We start from the raw sequence: 25,278 nt of genomic DNA, 5'->3' as shown, positions 1-25,278 counted from the left end.
TGGGACACAGATTTGAGCCCCAGCCTGGCACAATGGGTTAAGGATCCTGAGCTGCTGCACCTACAGATGAAGTTGCAACTATGGCTTGGATTTAAGCCCTGACCTGGGAACGCCATAGGCCATGGGGTGGCCAAAGGAAAAGAAACAGATCTGGAGTCAAATTTATTCTTCCCTATGACACATCTGCTCTAGTTTTAGATAGTATGTACTCTCTGACGCTGCTTCTTTCACTCAGCATAATCCTTCTGCAATTCTTCCAACAGTTGCGTGTCAGAGTTCTTTATTCCTTATTATGGCTGAATAGTATTCCATCACATGGGCATACGGCAGTTTGCTCATCCATTCTCCTGTCCACCAGTGTTTGGGTTGCCTCCACTTTTTTTTTTTTTTGGCTATGCCCACAACCTGTGGAAGTTCCTGGGCCAGGGATCGAACCTGTCTCATAGCTGTGACAATGCCAGGTTCTTAGTCCATTGAGCCACCAGGCAGCTCCCTGGTTACCTCCACTTTTTGGCAGATAAAGCTGCTCTGAACATTCCTGTGAACACTTGCTTGCATTTCTCTTGGGTAAATGCCTGGGGATGGTGCGGTCCCATGGGTGGCCCATATTTAACTTGTTAAGAAATGGCCAAACTCTTTTCCCAAAGTTGTTGTGCTATTTGACACCCCCGCCAGCTGTGTGCCAGAGTTTCCGGGAATGTTTCTTTTCTTTGCATCGTCTCTTAGCCTTGGTTTAACCCGATCTCACAGAGCTTTTGCTTTTTCACACACTGGCTCACCACAGTTGTCATCAGTTATTCTTGTGCCTCGCTGCTCAGCATCTGCCTCGCCACTAGCTCTGTGGGGACAGGGATCTGCCTGTCTTGGCCGCCGCCAGGTTCCAGAGCTTGGTACACAGTAGGCACTAGATACATGTTTGCTGAATGAATGCCTGACCCTGCCTGGTGGGCCAGGGGTGGAGTGGAGATTCATTGGGTATTTATATTCCCGTTGTGATGATGAGGAAACAGAGGCACCAGAAGGTGTCACGACCCATCCAAGGTCCCTCAGCTTGTGGTGGTTGGGCTGGGAGTCAAACCTTATCTATTTGATGCCCCCCCCTCCCCGGCCCAACACACACACACACACACACACACACACACACACACACACACACACACCTCAACTGGTGGTGAGACTTTGAGTGTGTGTTAGGGTGGGAGGTGAGAGGTGGCAGGGAGGACTTTGAAGGGCCGGAAGAGGAGTTCATACTCTGTGTCTCTGCGGCAGCTTTTGAAAATGGTGCACAGAATGCCCACCCTCTCTGGTCTGTAGGATGAAGGGGCTGCAAGGGCTGCATGCTGAGGGCCTCCACTTTCTAGATCTCCCTGAGCAAGCCCTGGTAACAGGCATGTCCTGTTTCCGGCGGGCTCCCTGGGGCGGGGTACGGGGTGGGGTGGGGTTGCTGCAGTGGTGCGCTCTGCTCTGGGTTCCCTCTCCTTCTGTCGTGCCCCCCCACCTTCCGTCCGCCCCTCCCCCGCCCCTCTCTGCCACCCAAAGTGGCCTCTGTCCCACCACACTGGTTCCCAGAAGAAGGATGGTGAACTCACCAACCTTTCCAGTTCTTTCTTTGGGGCAGGGGTTGTGACAATGGGGGACCTGCAGGCAAAGGGGAAGTGTCTGGGTGCTGATTTGCATGTGGGCAAGATGCCAGCCCAACTCTGAGGCTCTGGTGGAAGGAGGAGGGGAGCTGGGGGGTTGCCCCCTCCACTGATAGGGAGGAAATACTGTCCCATGCCCCCACCTTCATTTGTTCAAAGGGACTCCTGTCCTTTGCCACCTTCGCCCACACTTCAGGCTACCGGGAAGTCCTTCTAGTGGTCTAACCTCAGTCACTCCTGCTGTCAGAGGGAGCCCCTTTGTTCAGCTGGCCCTACTCCAGCCCAGAGGGCTGATGAGTCATACCCCCCCTTTCCCTGTTTGAGGTGTCACATGACTGGGGGGAAGAAGTCTTCAGGCTCAGCTGATCTTCCTGAGGTCAGCAGTGAACTTCCTCCCTCTGGCCAGATGGGACCATCTATTCTGCTGCTCCTGGTGACCTGCCAGTCCTGTCTGGAGTCAGCCTGCGACCCCCGCAAAGGCTGCTGGGCTACAGAGTGGCATGTGTTGAACCCCACCCCCCGCCCCCAGTGCCACCCGCTATATGGCACCACGAGGCAGCCTGGTGTGGTTTTAAGAGGTAGGCCCGTTGTGTCTCAGTGGTAATGAACCTGACTAGTATCCATGAGGATGTGTGTTCAGTCCCTGACCTCGTGTTGCTATGAGCTGTGGTGTAGGCCAGCAGCTGCAGCTCCAGTTTGACCCCTAGCCTGGGAACTTCCATGTGCTGCGGGTGCAACCCTAAAAAGACCAAAAAAAAAAAAAAAAAGATCAAGAGGTAGGATGGTACAGAGCTTGGGAGCTAGCTGGGTCTGGCTTCCCATTTCTACCTCTGCTGCCTCAGGGTGGGGCTATCTCCTTTCTGAGCCTCAGTTGTCCCATCTGTTAAATGGGGATTCATTCAGTCACTGACTTGTATTGAACACCTACTGTGTGTCAGGCATTATACTAGGTGTTGAGGCCACAGCAGTGAGCTAGATACATGGAGGGTCCTGCCCTCGTGGAGCTGATATCCTGGTGTGTCGGGGAGGGTTGGGGTGGGGAATATAGACAGACAATAACAAAATAAATAAATGAAGTGCATGTGTGTTAATTTTTTTTTTAGGCCACACCTGTGGCAGATAGAAGTTCCCAGGCCAGGGATGGAATCCACGCCACAGCAGTGACCTGAGCCACAGGTCACAGTGACAATGCCAGATCCTTAACCTACAATTTTAAATAGAGTGGTTGGGGAGGTCTCCCTGAGAAGCAACATTTCATCGAAGCCCTCGAAGTGACAAGGAAGCAAGGCACCAGGTTAATTGGGGGATGGATATTCTAAGAGGAAGAGAATAGCCTGTGCAAAGGTCCTGGGGCTGAATCATGCCTGACATGTTCTAGGAACAGAGAGGAGGGCCCAGTGGATGAGGGGAGGATGGGGAGGTGGTGAGGGCAGAGAGATGATGTGGGAAGGTCGTGTGGATCTTAGGAGCTATGGAGAGAATGTGGGTTTGCATCCAAGTGGAGTGTCTTGGGAGGGTTTTGACATTATTTTTCTGGCAGTTATGTTGCAAATAAATTTTGGGAGCCCAGGGGCAGAAGCAAGGAGTCCAGGTGGGAGGCCATTGCCATCATCAAGGAGTGGTGACAGTGGCTCGGGCCACTGGAGGTAGAGAGGAGGGAATGGGATTCTGGGTATATTTTGAGTATATACCAATAGGATTTTGGAGTGGATTGGAAATAGAGTAAGAAAGAAATAGAGAAACATCCCCATGGAACCAGTAAGATTTTGCTGATAGAAGTGGAGTAAGAGAGACATAGTTAAGGCCACACCAACATGTTGGATTTGAATAACTGGGAGGACAGGTGTTATTAGAATCCATCTCTTAGAGCTCAAACAAAACTGGGCATCTCAGTATCAGCTTCGGAAAGGGCTCAGTTCTCAATAAATGGTGCCTCTCATGAAGGGCTGGGGCCTCTGGAGGTCAGGGGCTGGTTCACACAGGCAGTGTTGGTTTCACGGAGACTGTTGAGAGTCAACGTTGCAAAATGACGCTGTAGAGCAGCAGAGGTGAGATGATATGGGAAAGCAAGGCAAGGGGCGTGGGACAATGCAGAAGCACACCGTACATTGTCTGTGGCTACGTGCATCCGTAGTAAGAGAATGAGGATACAGATAGGAGCAACGCAGACCCATTTCTGGATAGGAGCTACCAGTGGGGAGGGAAAGAAAGGCGTGTGTTTTAGAGTGACGATTGCATGTGGATTTGAAATGTAATGTTAACCTTTAATTCAAAAGGAAATACATTTACCCAGAGGAGTTGAAAACTTACTGTCCCATATGGAACCTGGATGTTTAGAACATCTTTATCCATAATTGCCAAAACTTGGGAGCCAACAAGGTGTCTTTCAGTGGGTGCATGGATAAACTTTGGTACATCCCGACAATAGACTATTGTTAGAAAGAAGTGAACTCTCAAGCCATGGGAAGACCTTACATGCCTATTACGAAGGGGAAGAAGCCAATCTGAAAGGCGATGCACTGTCTGATTCTGACTTTATGACATTCTGGAAAAGGCAAAACTCTGGAAGCAGTTAAAAGTTACGAGTTGCCAGGACTCAGGGTGGAGGGAGGGATGAGTGGGTAAAGCCCAGAGGATTTTTAGGGCAGTGAAAATACTCTGATACTGTCATGGTGGATACACGTCATTACACATTTGTGCAAATCCATAGAATGTGCAACAACAAGAGTGAACCCTCATGTCAACTGTGGACCCTGGGTGATAATAACGTGTCATTGTAGGTTCATTGATTATAACAAATGTACCCTCTCTGGTGGGGGAGGTGGATAATGGAGGAGGCTGTGCATGCGTTGGGGGGAGAGGAGCATATAAAACATCTCTCTCTACCTTCCATTTAATTTTCCCACGAAGCTAAAACGCTCTGCAAAAGAAAGCCTATTATTAAAAAAAGAAAGGAGTTGTTCCCATCATGGCTCAGCAGTGAATGAATCTGACTAACATCCATGAGGCTGCAGGTTCAATCCCCAGCCTCGCTCAGTGGGTTAAGGATCTGGCGTTGTCATGAGCTGCAGTGTAGATCATAGATGCAGCTCGGATACTGCATTGCTGTGGCTGTGGCGTAGGCCAGTGGCTATAGCTCCAATTCAGCCCTTAGCTTGGGAACCTTCATATGCCACGGGCGCGGCCCTAAAAAGCAAAAAAAAAAAAAAAAAAAAAAAAAGAGGAAAAGAGAAAAAGTGAGGGAGAATCCACTAGCATCTCCCAACTGGACAGATGGAAGTGCCATAGACCCTAAAGGGAATTGACCAGGTTTTTTCCCTACCTCCCTGCAGTATGCTGGTCTCTGCACTAAGTGGCCTGTCATCCTCCCAGCGGTTAACCTGAGATCTTTAAATTGACAACAGTGTTCCAAGAAAGCAAGGGCAGAGGTTGCCATGAGTCTGGGATGCCTAAGTTCAAAACTCACAGTGTGACCTCTGTTGCCTGTGATTGGCCAAAGCCGGTTGCAAGACCAGCCCAGACACAGAAGATTGGGAAACTAGACTCCACTTCTAGATGCTGAAGCTGAAAAATATTTTTAATGATCACAAGGGGCATTCAGGCCAGAGGGTACAACATGAACAAGGCATAGGAGGAGGAAAATGTAAAACCTGTTGCATTTAGGGTGTGGCCACCATTTTTACCTGGTTAGGGGAAGAGGTGGGGGAGATAGCATGAGAAAAAGGTTATTTGTGGAGTTCCTGTTGGGACTCAGTGGTTAATGAAACGGACTAGTATCCATGAGGACGTGGGTTCGATCCCTGGCTTTGCTCAGTGGGTTAAGGATCCAGTGTTGCCATGAGCTGTGGTATAGGTTGCAGACGTGGCTCGGATCCCCAGTTGCTGTGGCTGTGGCGTAGGCCAGCAGCTACAGCTCCAGTGGGACCCCTAGCCTGGGAACCTCCATACACCGCAGGTGCAGCCCTAAAAAAGACAAAAAGAAAAAAAAAAGAAAGAAAGAAAAGAAAAAGGATAGTTCTTACAGAATTCCATGGGGGCCAGGTTTTGCAGGTGAGGTTAGGTCTTATTTTGAGGTTGATGAGGAACCATGGCGAGGTTCCATGGTCGGATTTGCTGTGTGCAGTGAGGCTGGGAGGAATGAAACACCCATCAGCGAGACCATCGAGGAGGCTGATACAGTCACAAAGGTGAGAGATGGTGGAGGCTGCTTGAGGATTTGACAATCAGAATGTTGAGGCAGGGAGTTCCCGTCGTGGCGCAGTGGTTAACGAATCCGACTAGGAACCATGAGGTTGCGGGTTCGGTCCCTGCCCTTGCTCAGTGGGTTAACGATCCGGCGTTGCCGTGAGCTGTGGTGTAGGTTGCAGACGCGGCTCAGATCCCGCGTTGCTGTGGCTCTGGCATAGGCCGGTGGCTACAGCTCCAATTCGACCCCTAGCCTGGGAACCTCCATATGCTGCGGGAGAGGCCCAAGCAATAGCAACAACAACAACAACAACAACAAAAAGACAAAAAAAAAAAAAGAATGTTGAGGCAGGCTTGCAATTGAGAGAGAGTTTGGATGGTGAATCCAAAGGACCTCTTTATTGATTAGAAGGGGAGGAGTAATGAAATCAATACTTGCAAAACACTGGGATTCATTCCCGGTTTGGAGGAAATAATCCATAAACATATTCTAACTTGATTACAAAAACATGGGGTGTGTTGAGACTCTTCCTGGGGTCCTGAGGTGAGTCGCTGGGTGGCGATGGAGAGCGTAGAGCACAAGTGGCCCTGCTGCTGTCAGCCTTGAACCTGTTTGGTTTTTGCCCACTGGTGGGTGAAGCACGTGTTTCCCCAGCTGCAAATGAAGAAGCTGATGGTCATGAAAGGGCAGTGCATCCAGCTGTTGTTCTGAAAACCCAACCCTAGGCAGGAAAAGAGGTCCAGACTCTCCTCTGGCTACCCTCATGTTGTTTAGTCATTCAATAAACACTTACTGGGCACTATTGCTATCACAGGCAGACTCCAGAGATGACTCAACTCCGAGTACTGCTTTCATCTGGTGGAGGGCACAGAGTGGGTCATAGACCTTGTCGTCAAGCCTGGGGTGGGGAGAGACATTGTATTAAGGGGACCTGGGGTGGGGGAGTGAGATTGAGGACTTCTGTTTAGGCGAAGAAATTGGGGGAGGTTTCCTAGAGGAAGAGATGTTGGAGATAGACCTCAAAGGATGAATAGGAGTTCCCTAGGCGGATGTAAGAGGAAATTTTAACCCAGATCCAGGCTTTTGTTTATCTCCCTGTGTGTAATTAGTGGAATAATTGGCAAGAATAGCTCGAGTGGGCAGGCGGGGGGCTGCTCTCTGGGAGACAGCAGTGAGTGATGGCTTGAAGCAAGCGAGATCTCGAGTTTCGGCTCAGAATTGAACGTGGGTGAAAACCAGGAGTCCCAGCTGCTAGGCCACTAGGGACTAGAGGCTAAAAGCAGAGTTGCTGGGATTCTTGCCCCCATAAGAATGTTTCAAGTAGGCAGAAACTATAAAAACAGGAACCAGGTTTATTAGTGCAAGCACAGCACAAGTGGGAGACCACACAGGGAAGCAGTTTAGGAGCAAAACAGCACATTCAGAGAGGAGTGCGGACACCCCTGCTAGTGGGGAGCATGCCAAAGGGGTCATTTAAATCACGTAGATGGGGCCTTTCTTCTGGGTCTTTATTTTCCTTTTGGCCGATTATCTTGCTTCCTCTTTCACCTGACTGAACCCAGGGCCCGCCCCAATATATGTGCACATCTCTTAGTCAATATGGATTCCAGGGCAAGGGATGAAATGGAAGATAGACACCACTTATTATGGGGTGGCCCCCCTCCCTTTCTGACCCTAGGGGGTCCTTTTGCACATGTGTAGTTGGGGTCTCCCTGACATCAAGGATGGGAAGTATGTGATTTCTTGATTTTTTTGCCCAAACGGGGCTTAGCCCCTCTCTGCCCTGCCACTTCCATTGTTTAAAAGTGTCCACGGGGAGTTCCCATCGTGGCACAGAGGAAATGAAACTGACTAGGAACCATGAAGTTATGGGTTCAAGCCCTGGCCTCACTCAGTGAGTTAAGGATCTGGCACTGGCCGTGAGCTGTGGTGTAGGTCGCAGATGTGGCTTGGGATCTGGCGTTGCTGTGACTGTGGTGTAGGCTGGCAGCTGTAGCTCCGATTCGACCCCTAGCCTGGGAATCTCCATATGCCGCAGGTACGGCCCTAAAAAAGCAAAAGAAAAAAAGTGTCCACTGTAGACAAAGTCCAGTTATTTATCCTGTTCCTGTTGCTATTTCTATCTCAAAGTATAAACAGGAGGCTGATTGTAAATGTCTAGCCTGGAGCCCATTTATCTCCTGCCTCAGGGCCTCTGAGGATCAGACAGACTACAGCTGGCTCTAATCCTTAAGGCTACTGTATTAGGATAACACTAGCTGCTGTAACAAATAGGCCTTTTCAGTGACTTAATACAATAGGAATTTACTTCTTTTTACATAATAGTCCAGTGTTCCTCCTGGTACCATGCGGGAAGTTTTTTTTCCTATGTGGTGATTTAGAGGCTATTTTCGTTTGTGGCTTTGCTAGCCTTTAGAGTCTCAGCATCATTTCTTTCCAGCTAGCAGACAAGAGGGAGAAAGGGGATGGAGAAGGCAATCCCACTTTTTTTTTCCTTTTTCAGCCAAACCAGTGGCATGTGGATGTTCCTGTGCTATGGATCAAATCCAAGCCACAGCTGGGACAGCCCTGGATCCTTAACCCACTGCACCACAGTGGGAATGCCACAATCCCACTTATTAAATTCATTGCTCTGAAAATGATGCACATGGCAGATACTCACATTCCATTGGATAGAATTAGCTGCAAGGAGGGATGGAAAATACAGTTCTTGTCTGGGCAGGCAACTTTCCAGCAGCAATTCCATATTATGGAAGAGAAAGCAGGAATTCTGGTGGATTGCCAGTGACCTGTGCCACAGGTAGGCAGAAGGAATAGAACTAAAGCCTAGAAGGTGGTGAGAGATACCCACTTTGCTTTGCTTTTCTTCCTCTCTGGGTTTTCTTCCTTTCTCTAGGTGATGAACATTAGAGACTAGTTGATATCCGAGGTCTTTTCCAGTTCTGAAAATTGATGGGTCAGTGAATGCTCTTGGGCTTTCTAGCTGGAGCTAAGATGATAATGGTTATTACCATGATAGTGATGATGGTAGTGATGAGATGGTAATGATGGTGATGGTGATGATAATGATGGTGGTGGTGATGGTGACAATGATGAAAATGACAGTGGTAATGATGATGGTGATGGTAATGGCGATTATGATGGTGATGATGATGATTTAGATGGTGATGACGGTGATGGTGATGGTGATGTTGACGACGATGATGAAGATGATGATTGTAATGATGATGGTGGTGGTTATGGTGATTATGACGTGATATTGATGATGAGTATAAAGATGATGGTGATGACGATGTAGAGGTGATAACAATAATACTGTGATAATCATGATGGTAATGATAGTGATAATGATGGGTGTGATTACGGTGATGTTGGTGATAGGGAGGAAGACAGTGGTTGCTTCTAGATATTGAGGGCTCACACCATCCCAAGGCCTTTTCATGCATTATCCTATTGAATTACAACAGGACATAGCAGGCATCAAGACAGTCCATTTTATAGTTGAGAAAGCACGTTCAGGGAGGGGAGGTGACTTTCCCAAAGACACACAGCAAGTAGGAGCATCTTCTCATATCCTTTTGGATTAGGAGCCCTTTGCGGGTTTATTCTCCATCCTGTTCCTCACCGTCCCATCCCAGGATTGTTCTCTTGCCTCCTGGGGTTGAAGATAGGAGGTTTGAGAGAAAACTCTGGAGTTCAGTAATGGTCACACTAAAGATATTCAATGAAAAATCATTCTGGGATTTTTTTTTTTGTCTTTTTGTCTTTTTTGTTGTTGTTGTTGTTGCTATTTCTTGGGCCGCTCCCGTGGCATATGGAGGTTCCCAGGCTAGGGGTCGAATCGGAGCTGTAGCCACCGGCCTACGCCAGAGCCACAGCAATGCGGGGTCCGAGCTGCGTCCGCAACCTACACCACGGCTCACGGCAACGCTGGATCGTTAACCCACTGAACAAGGGCAGGGACCGAACCCGCAACCTCATGGTTCCTAGTCGGATTCGTTAACCACTGCGCCACGACGGGAACTCCCATTCTGGGATTTTTAATAGAAATTGCATTGACTTGATAGCTCAGTTTTGGAGAGGACTAACATTTAAACAATATTGAGTCCATAGATAAGAATTAGTATATATTTCACTCTGTTTAGATCTTCCTTCATATCTTTCCATAAACTTTTATAATTTACTCCATAAAGATTTGAACTTCTTTTGTTAGATGTGTTAGATATTAACCAGCTTCTTTTGTTAGATGTGTTGGTTTGTTTGCTTTATATTTTTAGGTGATGGGAAATGCTATTCTTTTAAAATCAAAGTCCAGGAGTTCCCTGGTGGCCCAGTGGCTGAGGACCTGGTGTTGTCCCTGTTGCGGTTTGTGTCACTGCTGTGGTGTGGGTTTGATCCCTGGCCCAGGACTTCCACATGCAGTGAACTTGGCTGGAAAAAAAAAACTGAAGTCCAATTTTCATACAGGGAAGTGCTCAGTTCTTCAATTTACCATTCAATCAGTTCTAGCAAATGTGTACCCTTGTGCAACCCACGCTCTTATCTAGACACAGAACTTTTCCATCACTTGTGGCCTTTCTGAGTCAATCTTTACCACCCTCTCCACTCCAGAAGCAGCCACTGATTTGATTTCTATCACCATAGGTTAGTTTTACTTATTCTAAAGTTTTGCAAATGTGATCTTAAAAAAAAAGCGCGTTTGCTGATGTTCCGACGTACAATAAACTTTGTGTGTTGATTTTGTATTCAGTAACATTGCTATTTTATTAATTCCAGTTGTTCATCTGTATATTCTTTGGGGCTTTCTGTGTTGTCAAGCATATCATCTGCAAAAATGACGACTGAATTTTTGTTTGTTTTGTCTTTTTAGGGCCACATCCTAAAAAGGTGTGAGGGTTCCCAGGCTAGGGATCGGGATCATATTGGAGCCGTGGCTGCTGGTCAGTGCCACAGCCACAGCCATGCCAGATTCGAGCCGCATCTGTGACCTACACCACAACTCACGGCAACACTGGTTTCTTAACCCATTGAGCGAAGCCAGGAATCAAACCCGCATCCTCATGGATACTAGTCAGATTCGTTTCCACTGAGCCACGACAGGAACTCCGATTATATTTGTTTCTCTTCTGTCTTTCATTTCTTCGTCTTGTTTTACAGCACAGGCTAAGATCTTCAGTGCAGTGTCAATAGGCATGAACATTTGACACCCTTGCCTTCGTTCTGATTTCAAAGAAAATCTTTGCAACATTATACTCTTAAGTATGTTGTTCCACTTTATACTGAAGACAAAGCTTTAAGGTTTTTTTGGTGATGTTTTTTATCAGGTTACAGAAGTTCCTTTCTATTCCTACTTTGCCAAGGGTTCTTTTTTCTCATTCTTTCATCAGGAATGGATGCTGAATTGTTACTATGTCTTTTATGTATCTCTAATTGTTGCTCATCTCTTTTTGACAGAGAGAAAAGGCCTTGGGCAGGCAGCAAGATCCAGATAAAATTGTATAATGCTGTTACGTCATATTTATTTTACACTGGCTTCTGTTTGTAGCACTTGACCTTGTTTTCCTTTGAGAGTAGGGTAGAAAGTTCTCTTTATTTATGTTAAAGTTAATTTAAAGTCCATGTACTACACATAATGGCTTAGGTAGGTGGTGTATGTGGCCATAACTGAGAGGATAGTCTGAAGATGAAAGTTTGAGATACACACTGTGCGTTGAAGTTGTTCATAAATGCAGCTGCCGGAGTTTGCCTTCCAGCTGTTTGTCCCTGACTCACTTTCTTCATCAATTCCTTCTATATATATATATATATATATATATATATATATATATATATATCCGCACCCTTGGCATATGGAAGTTCCCAGGCTAGGGGTCCAATCAGAATTACTGCTCCCACAGAAACTCAGGATCTGAGCTTCGTCTGCGACCTACACCACAGTTCATGGCAATACCAGATCCCCAACCCACCGAGCGAGGCCAAGGATCGAACCCGCATCCTCATGGATACTAATTGGATTCATTTCCAATGTGCCATGACGGGAACTCCCATCAATTCCATCTTGTAAAGGATAAGAAAGAATTTTTGCAAGAATTCCTTAGTATCTCTCATATATATGTATGTATGTGTGTGTATATATATACACACACATATATATACACATACATTATATGTATATATATATTTTAATTTAAAAATAAGTTCCTGGAGTTCCCGTTGTGGCTCAGCAGAAACGAATCTGACTAGGCACCATGAGGTTGCAGGTTCGATCTTTGGTCTCACTCAGTGGGTTAAGGATCCAGCGTTGCCATGAGCTGTGGTGTAGGTCACAGATGTGGCTCAGATCCCACGTTGCTGTGGCTATGGTGTAGGCTGGCAGATGTAGCTCTGATTAGACCCCTAGCCTGGGAGCCTCCACATGCTGCTAGTGCAGCACTAAAAAAAAAAAAGTAAGTTCACTTTATTCATCATTTTAATAATTTCTGATTTGACTTAAACATGGCCATAGGCATGCCAGCAAAAGCACAAGTATTGAGGCAGAATAGCCTCATAAATTCTATAAATTTTAGATGTATGGGAATTGAAACACTGTGTAAAAATAGAGCCAGGGTCTTATACTGACATTTTAGAGCGTGTAGATAATGTGTGACTCATTTATCCTTTATTTATTTATTTATTTTTTGTCTTTTTGCTATTTATTTGGGCCGCTTCCGCAGCATATGGAGGTTCCCAGGCTAGGGGTCGAATCGGAGCTGGAGCCGCCAGCCTATGCCAGAGCCACAGCAACGCAGGATCCGAGCCGCGTCTGCAACCTACACCACAGCTCACGGCAACGCCAGATCGTTAACCCACTGAACAAGGGCAGGGACGGAACCCGCAACCTCATGGTTCCTAGTCGGATTCGTTAACCACTGCGCCACGACGGGAACTCCCTATTTATTTATTTATATTAAAATTTTTGTCTTTCTAGCGCTGCACCCTCAGCGTATGGAAGTTCCCAGGCTAGGGGTTGAATTGGAGTTATAGCTGTCAGCCTACACCACAGCCAACAGCAATCCCAGATCCAAGCTGAGTCTGTGACCTACACCACAGGTCACAGCAATGTCAGATCGTTAACCCACTGAGTGAGGCCAGAGATTGAACCGGCGTCTTCTTGGTTACTGCTGAGCCGCAATGGGAACTCCATGTGCTTTTTTTTTTTTTTCCATCTGCTTTATTTTAAATGTAGAGAAAAAAATTTAGAGTCAGTCGGAAGGAGTCAAAGATTCAATATTGGGGATTCTATTAATATAACTCGTATTAAATAGAATCAAGAACAAAATATACACGATCATCCTATACGGATTTTTAAAAATCACCTAATAAAAGTCAGAATTTATTCTTTTTTTTTTTATGTTTGTTTTTTGATTTGTGGCCATGCCCATAGCGGGCAGAAGTTCTTGGGCCAGGGATTGAACCTGCCCCACAGCAGTGACAACACTGGATCCTTAACCTACTGAGCCACCATGGAACTCCTCAATATTCATTCTTTTTTTTAATGGTGGCACCCATGGCATATGGAAATTCCCTGGCCAGGGATTGAATCAGAGCCACAGCTGTGACCCACACTGGATCCTTTCACTCACTGCGCCGAGTTGGGGAGGGAACCTGCACTTCCACAGCGACCAGAACCACTACAGTCAGATTCTTTTTTTTTTGCCTTTTTTTAGGGCTGCATTTGCGGCATATGCAGGCTAGGGGTTGAATCAGAGCTGTGCTTCGGGAGTCTTGATCCACATCGATTTTATTGAGAGTTCTGAGGGCCATGGGAAAGGGCAGCTCCATGTGCTGGGGGAAGCTGATGGTGAGGAGGTTGGTTAGAATTCTTTTGGATCTGGGGGATCTTAGAGAGAACTGAATTCATTGGGACATTTGGCTGAGCTGATGATGGGCAAATGCAAGTACACGAGCGCTTGTTTATATTAGAACCAGACACTTCAAAGCCAGATGTGTGTTTGACTGAGGCATCACCCAATATCTTTTGTGTGTGTGTGTTTTGTTTTTATTTTTTAAGCTGTGCCCAAGGCATGTGGAGGTTGCCAGGCCAGGGATCAAACCCTTGCCACAGCAGTGACCCTTGCCACAGCAGTGACCCAAGCCACAGCAGTGACAATGCTGGGTCTTTAACCTCTAGGTCACTAGGGAACTCTGTCACCTAATATCTTCTGGCTGCAAATGACAGCGACCAGACCCAAACTGGTTTAAATGAAAAAGGAATGTCTTGGCTCATGATGTTGGAAAGTTCAGGGATATTTCACATAAAATGGAACCACACAATATGTAACCTTTTTGTGTCTGTCTTTTTTTTCTCTTCTTTGTCTTTTAGCACCACACCAGCGGCATATGAATGTTCCCAGGCTAGGGGTCGAATTGGAGTTTGTAGCCTCCAGCTTACGCCAGAGCCATAGCAACGCGCGATCTGAGCTACGTCTGTGACCCAGAACACAGCTCACGGCAACACCAGATCCTTAACCCACTGAGCGAGGCCAGGGATCAAACCTGCGTCCTCATGGATGCTAGTCGGGTTCGTTAACCATGGAGCCACGACAGGAACTCCCTTGTGTCTGGATTCTGTCAAGGAGCAACATGTTTTTGAGGGTCATCCACTCTGTAGTGGATGCTGTAGCCGCTGATCTACGCCACAAGTATCACAAGTGTCAAGTGTTTCACCCATTTTTATGGCTGAATATATTCTATTGTTGTCTACACCTCACTTTGTGTATCCAAAATGAGTTGGTGGGCATAGGTAAATCCATAGAGACAGAAAGCAGACTAATGTTTGCCAGGGTGAAAGGAGGAGGGTGGGGGTTTGCAGAAGGACTAGTTAATGGGTGCAGGATTTCCTTTCAGGTGATAAATTATCTTGGCTCTAGATGATGGGCACATGATACTGGGAAGATATTAAATGTCACTGAATCGTATGCTTTAAAATAGCTAATGGGGAATTCCTATGTGGCTCAGTGGGTTAAAAACGCGACATAGTGTTTGTGAGGATGGGGGTTCGATCCCTAGCCTCCCTCAATGGGTTAAGGATCTGGTGTTGTCACAAGCTTCAGCATAGGTCAAAGATGCGGCTCAGATCTGTTGTTGCTGTGGCTGCAGGGTAGACCGCAGCTGCAGCTGCAATTTGAACCCTAGCCCAGGAACTTCCATATGCCACAGGTGCGGCCATAAAAAGAAAAATAAAGATTAGTGGTTAAATTTTTTTATTGTGACAAACAATACATAATCTTTATCATTACATATAAATGAAATTATATAAATATATTTTATAATTATAAATACAATTTTATGTGAAAGTAGATGAATTATATATATATAAATCAAATGATATTATTTGCCATTTAAATCATCTGTAAGGGTGCAATTCAGTGGCATTAAATACATACATGATGTTGTGTTATTACCACTCTATCCAAAATGTTTTCATAATCCTCACCAGAAACTCTGTCTCCATTAAACACTAACTCCCTATTCCCTTCCCTCAGCCCTTGGTACCCACCATTCCACTTTCTATCCCTACGGATTTGCCTATTCTAGGGCCCTCGTGTAAATGGAATTGTAAAATATTCATCCTTCTGTGTCTGGCTTATTTCATTTAGCACAGTGTTTCCAGGGTTTATCTCTGTTGTAGCATAAATCAAAATTTCATTCCTTTTTAATGGCTCGGTAACTTTCCATTGTATGTATATATCACATTTTCTTATCTGTTAATGGTTAACTTTATATCTTACAAATTTTACCGCAATCAAAAAAATTCTGGGGAGTTCCCGTCATGGTGCAGTGGTTAACGAATCCGACTGGGAACCATGGGGTTGCGGGTTCGGTCCCTGCCCTTGCTCAGTGGGTTAATGATCCGGCATTGCCGTGAGCTGTGGTGTAGGTTGCAGATGTGGCTCGGATCCCGCGTTGCTGTGGCTCTGGTGTAGGCCAGTGGCTACAACTCTGATTCGACCCCTAGCCTGGGAACCTCCATATGCTGCAGAAGCGGCCCAAAGAAATAGCAAAAAGACAAAAAAAAAAAAAATTCTGGGGTAGATCTGGCTTCAGGTACAGCTTGATCTTTCTTTCCTCTTCTGTGCCAGCCCCAGGTCAGATGGCCAGGGGTCAGCTTCTTCCCTGTCCCATTATGTTTGTTCCACTCTCATGTCTCTCCCCACAGTTCCTGTGCCTTAAGAATATCCGTACTTTCTTGTCTACCTGCTATGAGAAGTTTGGCCTCAAGCGGAGTGAACTCTTTGAAGCCTTTGACCTCTTCGATGTGCAGGATTTTGGGAAGGTGAGCTGGGTCTAAACTGCCTGTGAGCTGGATACCTAGAGCCCAGAGATTGGATTTCAGTTCATTTCAATGAATGTCTACACTGGGCAAGCCAAGGGCTGTTGGGAAAGGACTGATGGGCTAGACCAAGCTGTACACCAGGTGCAAAGAGACTGGCTTAGGACATGTGGAACTGAGTTTGAGTCCTTGCTCACCACTTGCTGTGTGACCTTTGACATGTGGTTCTCCTTCTCTGAGCACTAGGTTCCTCATAGAAATAATACCATCCCAATCCTCTGGGAATGGTTATGAGGATTAAACAGAACAAGGGGATCAAGTGGTGGGTGCTCAGTTAAGGAAGCTTTAACATGCTGACATGGGGGGATGAGAGGATGGGAAAATCTTGAATTAGGCTTCCAGGGGCATGGGGTCTTGCCTCAAAGTCAGGTGCATGGAGGCTGTGTTCTGGCATGTGGGTGGCCGTGGGGTATACAGAGCAGCTGCGGTCTTTGTCACAGGTCATCTGCACCCTGTCGGCTCTGTCCTGGACCCCGATTGCTCAGAACAAGGGGATCATGTGAGTAGCCATTGAGGCAGCTTTGGACCCATTGAGTCCCAATCCCCCTCCTCTTTGAAGCCCCCTTCCCACCTGGACCGCGGGCCTCTGGCTCACACCACCCTGGCTCCTCCAGGCCCTTCCCCACAGAGGAGGACAGTGTGGGTGATGAAGACATCTACAGTGGCCTGTCGGACCAGATTGAGTGAGTGTCTGGGGCCACCACCCGCCCTGGAGGTGGGGGCTGAGGGGACATGGCCCTGTCCTCCTAAGGGGAGGTGGCCTTGCCCTGCGGGACATGAGGGCACCCTGGTCTGGGGGTTCCCTGGCCCTGCCTGACTCTGCATCCTGCAGCGACACCGTGGAGGAGGATGAGGACCTGTACGACTGCGTGGAGAACGAGGAGGCGGAGGGCGATGAGATCTACGAGGACCTCATGCGCTCGGAGCCGGTGCCCATGCCTGTGTGTAGGGGGCGCAGGACTGGGCCGGGACCGGTGCCTGGGCGGGGCGCGGCGCGGCCCTGGACCCCCAACATCTGCCTTTCCTCCCCACTCTCAGCCCAAGATGACAGAGTATGACAAGCGGTGCTGCTGTCTGCGGGAGATTCAGCAGACGGAGGAGAAGTACACGGACACGCTGGGCTCCATCCAGCAGGTGCAATGCTCTCACCCGGCCTCTGCCAGACGCATGCGCAGAGTGGGGAGGTGGCATCCGTGCCAAGCGGGTCTGGGGCTCTTGCCCGTCCCTGCTGCGTTGTGTTTCTTTGTCTCTCTTCCTCTCTGGTTTTCTCCGTCTTTGTCTGTCTCTTTTTCCCTCTGTCTTCCCCTACTACTTCTGGTTATCTTTCTCTCCCTTGGTGTCTCTTTATCCCTGTTTTTTATCTTTTCCTGTATCCTCATCTCTGTCCGTCTGTCTCTTAGTGTCTCTGACTTTACAGTTCTCCTTTTTTTTTTTTTTTTTTGCTTTGGTCATCTCTCTTTTAAACGGTTTTATTGCGATTTCATCAATATACCATACACTTGATTCATTCAGCATCTACAGCCTTTTGGAGTGAGGGGTCATTTACAAGGGTGTGCAGCCATCACCACTGTTTAAATTTAGGACATTTTCATCATCCCCCAAAGAAACCTCATACCCCTTAGCCATCACCCCCTAAGCCTCCATCCTCCCCCAGCCCCTGTCAACCACTAATCTACTTTCTGTCTCTATGGATTAACTTATTCTGGACATTTCATATGAATGGACTCACACACTAGGTGGTCTATTGTGTCTGGGTTTCTCTCCCGGAGCCTCATATTTTCAAGGTTCATTCATGTTGTGTCGAGTGTCAGTGTTTCACTGTTTATTTATTATTCATTCATCCATTAATGGACATTCGGGTTGTTTCCACTTTGGGGCTATGGTAAATAATTCTGCCCCAAACAGCCCTGAATAGCTTTTTTTTTTAATATCCGCACTCCAAGGCATATAGACATTCCCAGACCAGGGATAGAATCCGAGCCACAGCTGCATCAATGCTGGATCTTTTTATCCATTGCTCGGGGATGGGTATGGAACCCCAGCCTCTGTAGCGACCCACGTTACTGCAGTTGGATCCTTTTTTTTTTTTGTCTTTTTAGGGCCACACCCCTGGCACATGGAGGTTCCCAGGCTAGGGGTCCAATAGGAGCCATAGCTGCCAGCCTACGCCACAGCAACAAGGGATCTGAGCTGAGTCTGCAACCCACGACACAGCTCATAGCAATGCCAGATCCTTAACCCACTGAGCGAGGCCAGGGATTGAACCCGTGTCCTCATGGATGCTAGCTGGGTTGGTTAACTGCTGAGCCACGATGGGAACTCCTGCAGTCAGATTCTTACCCCACTTCATCACAGCGAGAACTCCCCTGTATAGGTTTTTGTGTGGGCGTTCTCTATCTCTTCTCTCCTTATCTATTTCCTTGCCTCCATCTTTCTCTTTCTCTCTATGCATCCCTCTCTCCGCTCCCAGTCTCTGTGTTTCTGCTTGTCTCTTTCCATCTCTGTCTCCTCCTCCCTACCTCTCTGGGGCTGGGCTGGAGAGAGGAGCCTCACTTTCCTGCATCATCCTTCTCTCCCCCCCTCCCCCTTCCCCCACAGCACTTTATGAAGCCCTTGCAACGATTCCTTAAACCTCAAGACATTGAGATCATCTTCATCAACATTGAGGTGAGCGGGCCTGTCCCCGATCTCCTAGGCTTCCGTCCAGTGGGGATGATCAGCTGGCCTCACCTGTCCCTGGTGTATGGGGGTTGGGAGATGAATGACCCTGGGTGGGGGGACCCTTCTCCTTCCCAACAGCCTACACTCTCCTGCCCCAACTCTCACCCCTCCCTCCGAGTAGGACCTGCTTCTTGTGCACACCCACTTCCTAAAGGAGTTGAAGGAAGCCCTGGCCAGCCCCTCCGCACCCACCCTCTACCAGGTCTTCATCAAATACAAGGAGAGGTGAGACCCAGCTGGCCAGCCCAGACCTCTGGTGGTCACCCTGCCTTTCCTAAGCTGGGTGTTTGGGAAGCCCTCCCTTCAGAGACCACTGGACAGAGCGGAAACTTTTTCTTCTTTGCTCATGGGCAAGGGGCTGCCCATCTCTGGTTAAATTCCCAGCTCTTCCTCTTGGGAGCTGTGTGGCCTTGGGAAGTTACTTAACCTCTCTGTGCTTCTGCTTCCACATCTATAAGATCAGCATGATACAGGCACATAGCTCCTATGGATGTAGTGAGGATTGAATGTTTAAAGTGTTTAACATGGGGCCTGGCACACAGTGGGCGCTCAATAAATGCTTAATAAATGAACATTGAGCAGACATGATACACCAGGGGTTGCGCCAAGAGCTTCTTGTGCATTCTTTCATTAAATGCTGCCATCAACCCCATGCGAGGGTGGCGGGATCATTGTTATGCCCATTTTACAGATGAGGAGACTGAAGCTCAGTGTCATCTGGTTGGGAGGAGGTGGGGCTAGGACTGACACTCAGATCTGCTTGGCTTTGGTGTCAGCCACCATTTCCCAGCCACCTGTCCTCTTCCCACAGATTCCTCGTCTACGGCCGCTACTGCAGCCAGGTGGAGTCAGCCAGCAAGCACCTGGATCGAGTAGCCACAGCCCGGGAGGATGTGCAGATGAAGCTGGAGGTGGGGGCTGGGCTACATCTTAGGGTTGGGGGGCTCTCCCACTCCTTCCCAGGCTCTGGGGACAGGAGGGAGGAGACTGTGCTGGAGACGGCGTCCCTTTCGATTGCAGCCCTGCCAAGGGTCTGCCTCCTCAAGGTCTGGGGCTAGAGGTAGTGACCAGCCAAGTGGGAGAAATGGAGTAGGAGGAGCTGGACCAGAGCGCTGAGCACTGACCCCAGCCGAACCCTGACTCTGTGCTGAGCCCGAGTGCCGAACTGAGGTTCTGACTCTTGATCAAACTCTGGCTGTGCCCTGATCCTGGGCGGAACCCCAGTCTTGACCCATGTGTCTAGTGGAAGCACAGACAGGGCAGGAATGATGAGGGGCGGCTTGTGTGTGCCATCCAGCCAGCCTCTTTGATCCTCAGGGTGGGGACCCTCCCTAACCCCACTTAGCTGAGGACTCCGGGACCTCCACCCCAGGCAGCCTTCCAGCTGCGTCTTAAACCACCCCTCATCCTGTGGCATTCTTCCTTATTTCCTTGGGGGAGATAGGATGCTCCAAGTTCTAGAAAAAGCCAAACCTGCCTCTACCTCTTCTCACTCACCCCATCTCCTATCCCCCAGGAATGTTCTCAGCGCGCAAACAATGGGAGGTTTACCTTACGGGACTTGCTGATGGTGCCCATGCAGCGGGTGCTCAAATACCACCTCCTTCTCCAGGTACACAAAAGGGGAGGGGTCAGGCATGGAATTATGGCATCTATCTCCTTGAAGGGCTTCTGGAGGTGGGCCTCTGGGATTCTCTGGGAGGCATCATTAGGGTCATTGGGCCCATGTCCCAGCCTCTAAGGACAGAAGAAGGAGGAAGGAAGGAGCGGGTGGGCCAGGCTTGTTTGGAAGCACACCCCACCCCCCAGAAGGAGAGAGTGGGCACAGGTGACATGTGCGTCTGTGGGTCCCTCAGGAGCTGGTGAAACACACGCAGGATACGATGGAGAAGGAGAACTTGCGGCTGGCCCTGGATGCCATGAGGGTGAGTGGTCACACACGGCGACCATAACACAGAGACACATGCACATTCAAGTTAGTGAGGTGCCACCCAGGCATGGTCATGTCCACAGGCAACCCCTCTCCTCACCTCACGGCGACACAACTGTGGGACCAGTGAGTTACTCATAGCATCTCCTTTGGGACAGTGACATTTCCCTCCCAGCCCCTGGTGAGGGCTGATCCCCTGTTGCCAGGTACCTGGTAAGGGACTGGGCCAAGTTCGGGGGGGCGGGGTCCTAAGCTCACTTCTGCCCCATCCCTAGGACCTGGCGCAGTGTGTGAACGAGGTCAAGCGGGACAACGAAACCCTGCGGCAGATCACCAACTTCCAGCTGTCCATTGAGAACCTGGTGAGGAGCGGAGGGCGGAGGGCCAGGGGTGGGGCCACGTGGAGGGAGGGTTTGGTCTCCTCCTTGGTGGCCCTTTGCCAGACACCCTGCCTACTGTGTGTAGGACCAGTCTCTGGCCCACTATGGCCGGCCGAAGATCGATGGCGAGCTCAAGATCACGTCGGTGGAGCGGCGCTCCAAGATGGACAGGTGGGTGGGGCCAAAAGGATTTGGGGGCGGAGCATGGGCAGGGGCTGGGTCCGCTCTCCAGATAGACGGGTGGGTGGGGCTTAGCTAGAGAAAGAAGCAGGGCAGAGCCTGCTTGGATGTGTGTGGGTGGAGCCAAGAAAGGCAGGTGGCAGGACCTGCAGGCATCTTATGGAAGATGTTGGATTGGATGGGTGCAGGGGGCCAACTTGGCCACAGAGGAGGAGAAGGGCAGGAGTCCTAGATGGACAGCAGAGCAGGGCCAGGAAGGTGGAGGGGATCAGGCGGAGAGCTGATGGGGGACTTGGGGAGGAGCCAGGCAGAGGCACCTGACCCAGCTGCTTGCAGGTACGCCTTCCTGCTCGACAAAGCTCTGCTCATCTGTAAGCGCCGAGGGGATTCCTATGACCTCAAGGACTTTGTGAACCTGCACAGCTTCCAGGTTCGAGACGACTCCTCCGGAGAGCGGGACAACAAAAAGGTGAGGCCAAAACGGGGGGCGGGGGATGGGACGCCAACGCTGGGGGTGCTCAGGGCAGCTTGAGCTCTCCACTTGGCCTTTGGATTTGGATTGCCTCTCTGTGTGTGTGTGTGTGTGAGAGAGAGAGAGAGAGAGAGAGAAAGAGAGAGAGAGAGAGAGACAGATAGACACACAGAGAGAGACACAGAGAGACAGATGATAGATTTGTGGAAGTGTATGCTTCTCCTGGGCAGCCCTTTACCCCGGAACCTATGCATGGCCTCCTGGGAGCAGACAGGCTATTGTTGGCTTGAATATTTTCTCCCCACAGAGGTAGGGTCAGTGCCTATGTGGTCCCACCCTCTGCAGGGCAGGTGCCTTCATTCTGAACCCTGCTTCCCTGCAGTGGACTCACATGTTCCTCCTGATCGAGGACCAAGGTGCCCAGGGCTATGAGCTGTTCTTCAAGACACGGGAATTAAAGAAGAAGTGGATGGAACAGTTCGAGATGGCCATGTGAGACCCCCATCTTTCTATCCTCAGAGGACTCTGTCACATGGGTGATAGAGGATCTGCGAGGCAATTCTGTGCTCTAGTCTCACTTCTGCCATGGGACCACTCGGAACCTCAGTTTCCTCATCTGGGAAATGGGAGGGGCAGGCTCTCAAGGCTGACCGCACCACCAGAATGCCAAGGTTCTGTATCACTTTTGGCCACCATCTTTTAGATCTTTCCCCCTTGTCTTCATCTTCCTTCTTTGCCTTGAGATGAAATTCACGTAACACTTTAGCCATTTTAAAGGGTACAGTTCAGTGGTTTTTAGTACATTCACAATGTTGGGCAACCACCACCTCTACCCAGTTCCATAGCATTTTCATCCCCCTAAGAGAGACCCTACACCCATGAAGGGGTCACTTTCCATTCACCACCCCCTTCTAGCCCCTGGCAACCACCAATCTGATTTCTGTCTCCACCCACATTCACGGCAGCACTATTCACAATAGCCAAAAAAGGTGGCACCAACCCAAATGCCCATCAGTGGATGAATGGAGAAACACAACAGGGTATAGTCCTGCAGTGGAATAGTATTCAGCCATAAAAAAGGAATGCAGTTTTGTTCCACCATGTGTGGGTATTTCATTCCCTTTTATGGCTGAATGCTGTTCCTCATTGCATGGATTTATCTTCCCTCCGCAGCTCCAACATCTACCCCGAGAATGCCACTGCTAACGGTCACGACTTCCAGATGTTTTCCTTTGAGGAGACCACGTCCTGCAAGGCCTGCCAGATGCTGCTGAGGTGGGAGTCTGGGAGGATGAACCTGGGCTCTGGGGTTGGTCGGCTCTACCGCTTTGGTGGAGCTGCTCCCCTGGCTGTCATGCCTCTGAGTTGGGAGATGGGAGGCTCTCCTTTGACCTTCAGCTTCTCCATCTCTCTCCTGCTCCCAAGAGAACCCAAAGGGGCCCATCATATTGTTGGCAAAACGAGGCTGTGTCCATTCAACATCACTGACTCTCTCCTTTCTCTCCTTCCTGCACCCAAGAGGCACCTTCTATCAGGGCTACCGCTGTCAACGGTGCCGGGCACCTGCGCACAAGGAGTGTCTGGGGAGGGTGCCTCCGTGTGGTCGACATGGGCAAGGTACCAGGGGACTGAGTGTGGGAGGTAGGTTTGCTTCTTTGAGAGGGATGCTCCATTCTCACTAGTTACTTCCTTTACCCTCTTGCAGATTTTGCAGGAACTATGAAGAAGGTAAGATCCCCATGCTCCTTTCTATGCCTGGAAAATCATGGGGGTGCAGGGTAAGGAAGGCTGGACCCAGGAGACCCTGGCAGTGGGCATGGCCCTTTGCTGGGTGCTCAGATAAAGGCTGAGGAGCTCCCAGGCAGGGCGCAGGTAGCCACGCTTGCTTTCTTCTTGGTCTCTCCCTCCAGGATAAGACACATCGCCGGGCTCAGGACAAAAAGAGGAATGAGCTGGGTGAGTCAGCAGGGGGTGCTGTGTGGGGCAGAAAGCACGCCCGCCCAGGGACAGCTCTCAACAATGATTTTAATGATCCCTTAATGTCCTGCTTATACAGCATTTGCGCCAGTCTTAGAAACCCAAAAGGAATTTATAAATGAGGAACTGAAATTCTTTGCTTGCTTTGCCCACACGCTGTGAAGGGCGTGCGTGGAACATAGCAATCCTTGTTCAGATGCTCTTTCTCTCCCCATCCCCTCTCTCTCTCCCTCCACCCACCCACCCACCTGCCCACACACACACACACACACACACACACACACACTCAAACTCACACACATATGCAATTTGAAGTATTGTTGATTTACAATGATTCATGTGTACAGCAGAGTGATTCAGTTATATATACATATTTTTTTTCTTTCAGGTTATTTTCCATTATAGGTTATTACAAGATATTTAGTATAGTTCTTTATGCCATACAGTAGGTCCTGTCATTTATCTATATTATGTAGTGTGTACCTGTTAATCCCCAATTCCCAGTTTATCCTATCATGATGGGGTGGTTTCAGCAAAGTGTGGTCCACCTAGACAGTGGAGAATGGGAGATGCAGTTGGACCAATCCAGAAGTCTTTTTAGCCCCAGGGCAGAGGGGAAAGGGTGGATTCATGTGTATTTTAATAGTGTTTATGGGATCCCAGTTGTGATGGGTGATTTTTATTCAGCATTTACTGTGTGTATTATCTGGGCAAATTGTGACTAAAAACAGCATGCTTCTTGTCCTTGTGAAGCTCCCTGACTGGTGGCAGGAGACAAACTTAGGCTGTCATTACAGTTGAGGTGGGCAAAATGGAGGGTTTTCCAGAGCATCAAATAGGGGGACCTGATGAATCTGAGCCTTCAGGGAAGGCTTCTCAGAGGAGGAGCCAGTGTTCCAGGCAGAGGGAATGGCATGTGTGAAGGCTAGGAAGCAGGAGGGCAAAGCATTGTTAAAGAACTTGGTGTAGCCAGGAAAAAGAAACTCTTTGCTCAGTCATACAGAATCAGTGTAAAAATTCAGTTTCCTCTCTCTCTCTCTCTATCTATATATCCTGGCATAGGAATAGGTATCTATAGATAACTATAGTTCTCTATCTATAGGTAGATACATCAACTTTATTTGCAATAGTCAAAAATTAGAAACAAGAGTTCCTGCTGTGGTGCAGTGGGTTAAGAATCTGGCTGCTGCAGCTCATGCCTCTGCAGAGGCACAGATTTGATTCCTGGCCTGGCACAGTGAGTTAAAGGATCCAATGTTGCCACAGCTGTGGCTCAAATTAAATCCCTGGCCCAGGAACTTCCATACACCATGGGTGCACCCCCCAAAAAAAAATTAGAAATGACTCAAATGTCTTCAATAGTGGGTGTAGGTATATGATATGTACTATATCTATATATCACAATAATACATATGTACAA

General features: G+C 48.7%; 1 protein-coding gene across 1 annotated transcript in view; it reads left to right on the top strand.

Moving 5' to 3' along the window:
* Positions 1 to 25,278, top strand: part of VAV1 (vav guanine nucleotide exchange factor 1) — a 63,052-nt gene that overhangs the window by 19,897 nt on the left and 17,877 nt on the right. Inside the window, exons 2-19 of the mRNA XM_047777316.1 lie at positions 16,025 to 16,141; positions 16,639 to 16,697; positions 16,813 to 16,881; positions 17,031 to 17,139; positions 17,237 to 17,332; positions 18,797 to 18,865; positions 19,041 to 19,144; positions 19,731 to 19,830; positions 20,436 to 20,531; positions 20,776 to 20,844; positions 21,125 to 21,211; positions 21,315 to 21,400; positions 21,746 to 21,878; positions 22,264 to 22,373; positions 23,055 to 23,156; positions 23,401 to 23,498; positions 23,587 to 23,609; positions 23,792 to 23,837. Of these exons, the coding sequence (XP_047633272.1) occupies positions 16,025 to 16,141; positions 16,639 to 16,697; positions 16,813 to 16,881; positions 17,031 to 17,139; positions 17,237 to 17,332; positions 18,797 to 18,865; positions 19,041 to 19,144; positions 19,731 to 19,830; positions 20,436 to 20,531; positions 20,776 to 20,844; positions 21,125 to 21,211; positions 21,315 to 21,400; positions 21,746 to 21,878; positions 22,264 to 22,373; positions 23,055 to 23,156; positions 23,401 to 23,498; positions 23,587 to 23,609; positions 23,792 to 23,837 (1,573 nt within the window). The remainder of the gene's footprint in view (positions 1 to 16,024; positions 16,142 to 16,638; positions 16,698 to 16,812; positions 16,882 to 17,030; positions 17,140 to 17,236; positions 17,333 to 18,796; positions 18,866 to 19,040; positions 19,145 to 19,730; positions 19,831 to 20,435; positions 20,532 to 20,775; positions 20,845 to 21,124; positions 21,212 to 21,314; positions 21,401 to 21,745; positions 21,879 to 22,263; positions 22,374 to 23,054; positions 23,157 to 23,400; positions 23,499 to 23,586; positions 23,610 to 23,791; positions 23,838 to 25,278) is intronic.

The sequence above is a fragment of the Phacochoerus africanus genome, chromosome 4 (assembly GCF_016906955.1).
Source record: "Phacochoerus africanus isolate WHEZ1 chromosome 4, ROS_Pafr_v1, whole genome shotgun sequence".
Taxonomy (NCBI): domain Eukaryota; kingdom Metazoa; phylum Chordata; class Mammalia; order Artiodactyla; family Suidae; genus Phacochoerus; species Phacochoerus africanus.
This window is presented reverse-complemented; position numbering and strand designations above follow the sequence as displayed.